We start from the raw sequence: 6,960 nt of genomic DNA, 5'->3' as shown, positions 1-6,960 counted from the left end.
TAGGAAAACGGGTCAATTTGACCCGAGGACAACATGAGGGTTAACAGTCTGGTCATTTACCATCACCACATGTGGACCCATGAATGAGAGAGAGTCAACGCTAGTGAGACCAGCTCTTTGGTATAGTGTGGAACGAAAACAGCACTGAGCTGTTCAGGCAGGAGATCTAACACTGACGAGTCAGTGTGAATATTAGGAAGCTAGGCTTCCACTTACTCATAGTGGAGGCTCATTAGCCTAGCTTGCTGGGTTCCACTTTCCTAGTGGAATAGAATTGTAACTGTACAATGGGTAATCCCAAATGTTTTAAATCATTAAAACAGTTTAAATCGGTACATAAGTACAGCTATGTTTGCTTGTTAAAAAATTCAATGTTTGGAGGCTATTCAGGGCTGTGACATGCTCCAGTCAGTCGTGCACAATGGAAGTTAACAGTGCATCTCCTGGCAATGCCAGCTCTCAAATGTAAGTCATGGGAAATGTGGAGGCAGAGAAATCACAAGAGTTTCAAATTTACATTTTAATACCACCTTCATTAGCCGAGACAGTGTAATATGTAAGGGTGCTAGATGTGGGGGACCTTGCCGAGCAGGAATAGGGGCTTTTCAAATGTAGACGTTATGGCCTGTATTACTAAAGTACAGTGTCCCCGTCAGGCCAATTAATACAAACGCAGCTCCCAAATGCATTCACTCTCCAACTTTTGTAAAAATGAGAAAATTGGGTCCAACGTACTATGCAGGTCTCATCATTCTCACATCAGACGAGTTGTGAGATTTGTTTCATGGTGTGGGCGACAGCAAGAAAAGCTTACCTTAGAAAGCACTTTCCCCGCATCCAGGTTTTGAAGAAGTACTTGTTGGGCGTTAATCAGCTGCTGTGGAGTGCGGGAGCAGCTGACATTTTGAAAAGCCACCTTTTCAGCTGTGCTGCTAAATCGGATATATTTATCCAGATCTGTCCCCTCACACAGGATGCTCTTCAGGTTGCCCGGCCTCGAGACGTCCATCATCTGAAAAATAAATACATACTTTGGTAGAAGTTGAAAAAGAAAAGAACTTTGCATCATTTTATTTATACTTGTGTTGTGTCCTTTGGGTTGTTGTGCAGGCACATAGTATGCTATATCCCATTTCCAGTTTATTTTTCTTGGATCACCCTCAAATAAAGACATTCTATGTCACTTAGAGACCCAAGGTTTTCAGTAATTGTTATTGTTGCATCTGATAATAAAACAAAAAAACTTAATTAATATAACAGTCAAACTGTGAAAGACACACTGACATCAACACCCACACACACCAGATGCAAATACACAAAAGGAGTTTTATTATACCAAACATTACACAGTGACACTAAGCAAGACAGGATACATGACCACAAGACAGAGAATGGCTTGGGAACTGGACTAGGAACTTTCTCTCTGAGCCCATTTGCAACACAGCATACTGAACCATGAGAATGCCTCATACACAGTAGGGATATTTTAATCAGTACACAATGTATTTAAGCTCCTTTGCCAATGTCAATGAAAGATAATTACCTTATTGCAGTTCATCTAATATTACTTGGTACATATAGTACCATGGTACTGGGGAGCATTTAGTGACAAGACAAATTCATTTCATTCCACATTACCTACTAGACAACTTCAAACTACTTTTTTTAATCAAGCAAATGCTAGAGTTTGCTCTGACTAGGACTGTCAAGACAAGGAGTCCCAGAAGCAGTTCAAGGGCGGGAAATTTGTACATTTCAAATACTCAAGCACAACACTCGAGGCACCTTTGGTCTTTTGAACATTTTGATTTTTATTTACAGAAAGAGGTGGAAAACCATGTTTCAAAGCAGCAGGGATCCTTACCTGAGACTGTTTTCAACATGCAAGCAGATTAGCAAACTGATACTCACTGGATTGAGTTTAATCCCAGCATTCATGAGACTTTGGACCACTGATGGTTGAACCGACAAATTCTCTTTCAGGTAAGTGGAGAAAGCTTCATTGTCTCTGAGAATACTCCTTAGGATCATTGGTTGAGCTTAAACATAAAGATTGAGAATCATTACTTTCGCAAAACAGCAATTAATACACAGCAGGGACACACAATCTGAAATACCGCGTGCGGAAGTGTAGTTGATGTTCACATGTGTGATACTGACAACTGGTCAGAGATTGGAAATTTAAAGTGAAATATGCGTGCTTGTTTTTAAGCCAAGTCGTCTTTTCATAGTTTTAGCCATAAATCCTCCTTACTTGCCATCTGCACTGCAGATATTTTACAGCATTTCAGCAGCCTTTTTGTCTCTGCCTCCCTTCTTTGTCTATCTGGAATCCTGCATTTTATTTCCACACTACCTTTCACAAATATGGGTGCATGAAGAGACATGTGTGAGACTTGTGTCGTTTGCCCTAATTGACAACTATGCCAACCATGGAGGGGAGCCTGTTGTGTAACTAATAGGACAGCAGCCTTTTCACTCGTATAACCAAAGCACTAGAGGATTAATTCTGTTGTTGAAATGAAAAGGTTAAAGCTAAAGTCCATGACTTTAAAATCACTGCAGTGCAGCTGTTGAGTATGATATTATTCTTACTGATATAAACATTTGCCAAACCCATGAAAATAAAACCTTCAGTGAAACAAAATCATTTACTTTTAATGTGTGCAAGTTACTGTAACAAATCAAGAATGACGAATTCTTTTGATTTGGTTTTGTTTTACATGTTGCTTTACAGTCTGATAAATTTGACTTTAAATTATGCTTTCTAGATGACAGCTGCAATTAAATCCTTCAATGGCGCAAGTATACGTTGAACACTTGAGATGAATGAGTGTGTGAGAGGAGCGGTTTGTTGCTTTACATGTACCAGATTGTTAACCAGCCATTTTCTCCTGATTAGCTGCCCACAGATAACTAGGATTTAAGAGAGACAGCTTCACAACCAATTGACTGTTCATTCATACCCCCTAACAATGCCAAATAGCAGGAATCCTACTAAAGTACTGTATATACACACACACCCACGCACATACGGTATCTATTCAACATGTGTTTGCTACTCTCTGGGACTCCAGCATGTGCTGTTGAGATGATAAAGGGGTTACGTAATTTAATTAGGTTAGCCCTTTTGCAATTGTTATACATGCAAGTCAGTCAATTATCAAGATGAGGGGAGGAAGTGACTTATACTGGGTTATTCAAGGTTCAATTAAGATAAATGTTGGGTAAAAATAACATCATACTGTATTGTCTGGAAATAATTATATTGTTTGCTGCACTACTTACACTCTAAACAACACTTCCTGATTCCTGCTAAACACATATTATTCCCCGCATGACTGCAGGAGCATCAGGGGGTGGAAAGGGTTTGATTATGGGGAAATAGAACATGCTCTGGGCTCTTCCTGAATACTGTTGCATTTCTGATTGAAGTGACCACCTGAGTCTTTTAATCAACCTTTGGTAAAAACACAAAAAGGACAACAAAATCACCTTTGCCTTCATAGTCTTTTGATAGTACTCCATTCCCCATTCTTGTTAATGACCTTTTGTGCTCTAGCCTCCGACAGTGAATTCCATTAATTATGCCCAAGCTTAGATCTTTGATGGATTTAATCTTGTATATTACAAGCCAGCGACCCCAAAATGCAAATGAACCACGAGCCATTTGTTGAACAGCAGTCCCCCCCTCCCCCTACCCCTCCCCCTTAGTCTCTTTGCAAATTAGGTGCCGTATGAAAATCTGAATATCATCAGGCTAAATGAGCCTAATGCAAAGCAGCAACTTATCAAGACAAACGATCTGTCAGTCTGCACAGCAAATTGCATCATAAATAATCACACGCCATTGTTTTTAAGGGATAAAGGGGAATAACAAATCCTCCAACTTGTCATCCACATGAAGGGGATACTTTCCTTGATGGAGAGTACTTAACAAAGGCATAGGAGAGTGATTGTTGCTGTGAATCTTCTCTACTTATTACTTTTTAAACAATTACTCAGTAGCAATACAACTTGTAAATCAAGACAGACCAATCTGCACTTTGACTCTGTTGCTTTTCACCAATTTTGATGATTGTGTTTGATAATAACCTTAAAACAAGGTCCTTTGAATGAATGGTGTCATTGTTTTAAAAGGTCAGTGCATCAAAAATTTGTTATCAAATTCTCTTACCATTACCAAGGGTAGACTGTGAGAGGACTGAATCCCACTGGGCGAGGTCATCTGCCAGCAACTGTGCCTTGCTGAGAATAGATCTGTTGACCAGGAGGGTTTGCAGCTCTATCAACATCCCGGCAATTCTGGTTTGTCAGAAAGATAAGAAAGATCATTAGCTGTCGTCTTAGATATAATCTGAAATTACAAAACAAAATATTCAGTTTTATCCTAATGTATGTCTTAGACAGAGGAGGGACCAAGTCACTGTTTTGAAAGTCAACAGTAAGTCTCAAATCATTGCACTGAAGTCCCAAGTAGAGACAAACAAGTCCCAACTCAAGTCCAAAGTCCTAAACTTTGTGTTTCAAAGTCAAAGTCAAAGTCAGCTTTATTGTCAATTTCTTCACATGTCAAAACATACAAAGAAATCAAAATTGCGTTTCCCTCTATCCCACGGTGACAACAAGACATTTTAACCAATTTGGTCCATAGACAAACATAACATTCAAGTAAACAATATAAAAAGTAAAAATAAGAAGATATGTACAATGAGGAAAATAAGAGCAGCAGAATTTGAGTTAAGAAAGTGCAATTATGCATACAGTTGACAGTCAATGTAATGTGCAAAAGTCAGGCGGTAGCATAGTGGTGCCGGTTATGTAAGATTTCAAGTCCTAAACAAGTCATAATGCAATATTTTCCAAAACAGAATAATAAATTAAATTCGTTACATACATTCATTTTAAATGCTTATTCATTTTTTAAAAACAAGTTTTATCAAGTGGGTCTCCAGTATCTGCAGTTGCCATGGTATCTTTTAACTGGCTGTGGCTAAGTTACAGGAGGTTGATTAACGCAACACTTCAACAAGTGTATTTTTATCGCTTGACAAACCGACCAGACATGTCTTAGTATCGACAATTCAATTTTTTACTTTGATATTCACAATTCTGACTCAATATTGATCAATTTCGATTAAAAATCAAAATCGTGAAACCCTTATTAAATAAGATACTTTTTAATCTTTAAGTCCCATCATGGGACTTGAGTCCACACCACACCTTGGTCATAGAAGACAGAGAATAACACATTAGACCTGCACAATTAATCGTTATTACATCGCGATCTCGATTCAATTTTTAAATAAAATTTGATTTAAAAAAAAAAAAAAAAGTTTTAAAGTGCTCTCAAGCACCGGAATGCTCTTCCTTCTCTTCACTGAGGCCTCTACGTTTACAGGTGCTATAGGTGCCAAAGCAAAATCTATTTTTGTACTGGCAATTTGTTTTGTTTTGTCATGGTCAAAAACGATTCTAAGCAACAACAAAAAATCGTGATTCATATATTTCCCCAAATCGTGCAGGCCTAGAACACACAGTACGTACATTGAGTTGTTGAAGTTGTTGACTTGGCCTGGTGCCTCCCCCGGTGTGGAATAGTTTAAACAGGGATTGTTGACGTTGCAGATCATACCTTGAAGCCAGGGCAGCACGCCAGCCGATGGCATGGCTTTGTTTGGGTAGTGGCCTACAGGAATATAGGTGAATATGTACAGTATCCATGAACACATGGTGGTTTGGATATACTGTATAGAGGCAGTGATGTCACAACAGGGGTGAGTATTTTTTTTTGTTCATACATTACATCTGGGCTTGTACTTACATTGGCCTTGATGAAGTGGCTCATTGGTGGACCGCACCCACACCAGTATGAAGAAGAGAAATAGAGGCCATATCACTTCAACGACCAGCCGCACCTGTACAAAGGATGTGGTCTTATTTTCATAATTTGTTTATGAAACACATCTTTGGAACATATTGTGGCTCACGTCATTTGCTAATTCAAAAATGTGACTTATGATCACTCGTAAAAGCAAATTTCAAAGAAAGGTGCATGGACTATTAATCATGCTGTTTATGAGGAACTATAATGACCTCATGAGGCTGTGTATTGATGTGATTGTGCTTACAATGTAGCTGCACATTCCATAGTCCATTTGTTTTGCGGTTAGTCCTGCTTTTACTCTAAGCACTTCCTGGATTAATAAAAGGAACCTCTGTTTTTGACTCCTCAAGCCGAAGCTATCACACGCTCCCTATCATCTCAACACATTCAATCCTCTTCTGGATGAAGAGTACAAACCACTTCCTTGTTTTTATTCAGCCACTTTAATACCTGCCAGAAGGTAGTGCTCCATGTGACATGCTTGGCTTTTATTTCAACCTTAGGGATGAAGAGCGAAACCAACAAAGCACAACTTGATCGCTCTACTTTTCCACTGGGTTGTTTCTCATATTTCTTTCCCTCAGTTGGCCTTGAGGAATATGAGACAAAGTACCAAGACCTTAGAGTTAGGAGGTTTTTATACATACACCCATTCCTATCTATTTATCTATATACAGTGAAGGAAAAAAGTATTTGATCCCCTGTTGATTTTGTACATTTGCCCACTGTCAAATAAATGATCAGCCTATAATTTGAATGGCAAATTTATTTGAATAGTGAGAGATAGAATAACAACAACAAAAATCCAGAAAAACGCATGTCAAAAATGTTGTTTGCAAATTGATTTGCATTTTAATGAGGGAAATAAGTATTTGACCCCTCTGCAAAACACAACATGTTACTTGGTGGCAACACCCATGTTGGCAATCACAGGCCACCAGGTTTGCACACATCTCAGGAGGAATTTTGTCCCACTCCTCTTTGCAGATCTTCTCCAAGTCATTAAGGTTTCGAGGCAGACGTTTGGCAACTGGAACTTTCAGCTCCCTCCACAGATTTTCTATGGGATTAAG

The 6,960-nt window shown here is 38.9% G+C and overlaps 1 protein-coding gene across 7 annotated transcripts in view; it reads right to left on the bottom strand.

Annotated features, from left to right (window-relative positions):
- Window positions 1–6,960, bottom strand: part of LOC116707246 (phospholipid-transporting ATPase ABCA1) — a 198,336-nt gene that overhangs the window by 135,044 nt on the left and 56,332 nt on the right. For 6 of the 7 annotated variants that reach the window (XM_032544513.1, XM_032544514.1, XM_032544515.1 and 3 more), the window contains 5 exons: window positions 5,825–5,918; window positions 5,548–5,689; window positions 4,178–4,305; window positions 1,912–2,039; window positions 815–1,012 (listed from right to left, as the gene is read on the bottom strand). In XM_032544513.1, coding sequence (XP_032400404.1) covers window positions 815–1,012; window positions 1,912–2,039; window positions 4,178–4,305; window positions 5,548–5,689; window positions 5,825–5,918 — 690 coding nt within the window. The remainder of the gene's footprint in view (window positions 1–814; window positions 1,013–1,911; window positions 2,040–4,177; window positions 4,306–5,547; window positions 5,690–5,824; window positions 5,919–6,960) is intronic. The other variant, XM_032544518.1, reaches the window with a different exon arrangement.

The sequence above is a fragment of the Etheostoma spectabile genome, chromosome 19, assembly GCF_008692095.1.
Source record: "Etheostoma spectabile isolate EspeVRDwgs_2016 chromosome 19, UIUC_Espe_1.0, whole genome shotgun sequence".
Taxonomy (NCBI): domain Eukaryota; kingdom Metazoa; phylum Chordata; class Actinopteri; order Perciformes; family Percidae; genus Etheostoma; species Etheostoma spectabile.
This window is presented reverse-complemented; position numbering and strand designations above follow the sequence as displayed.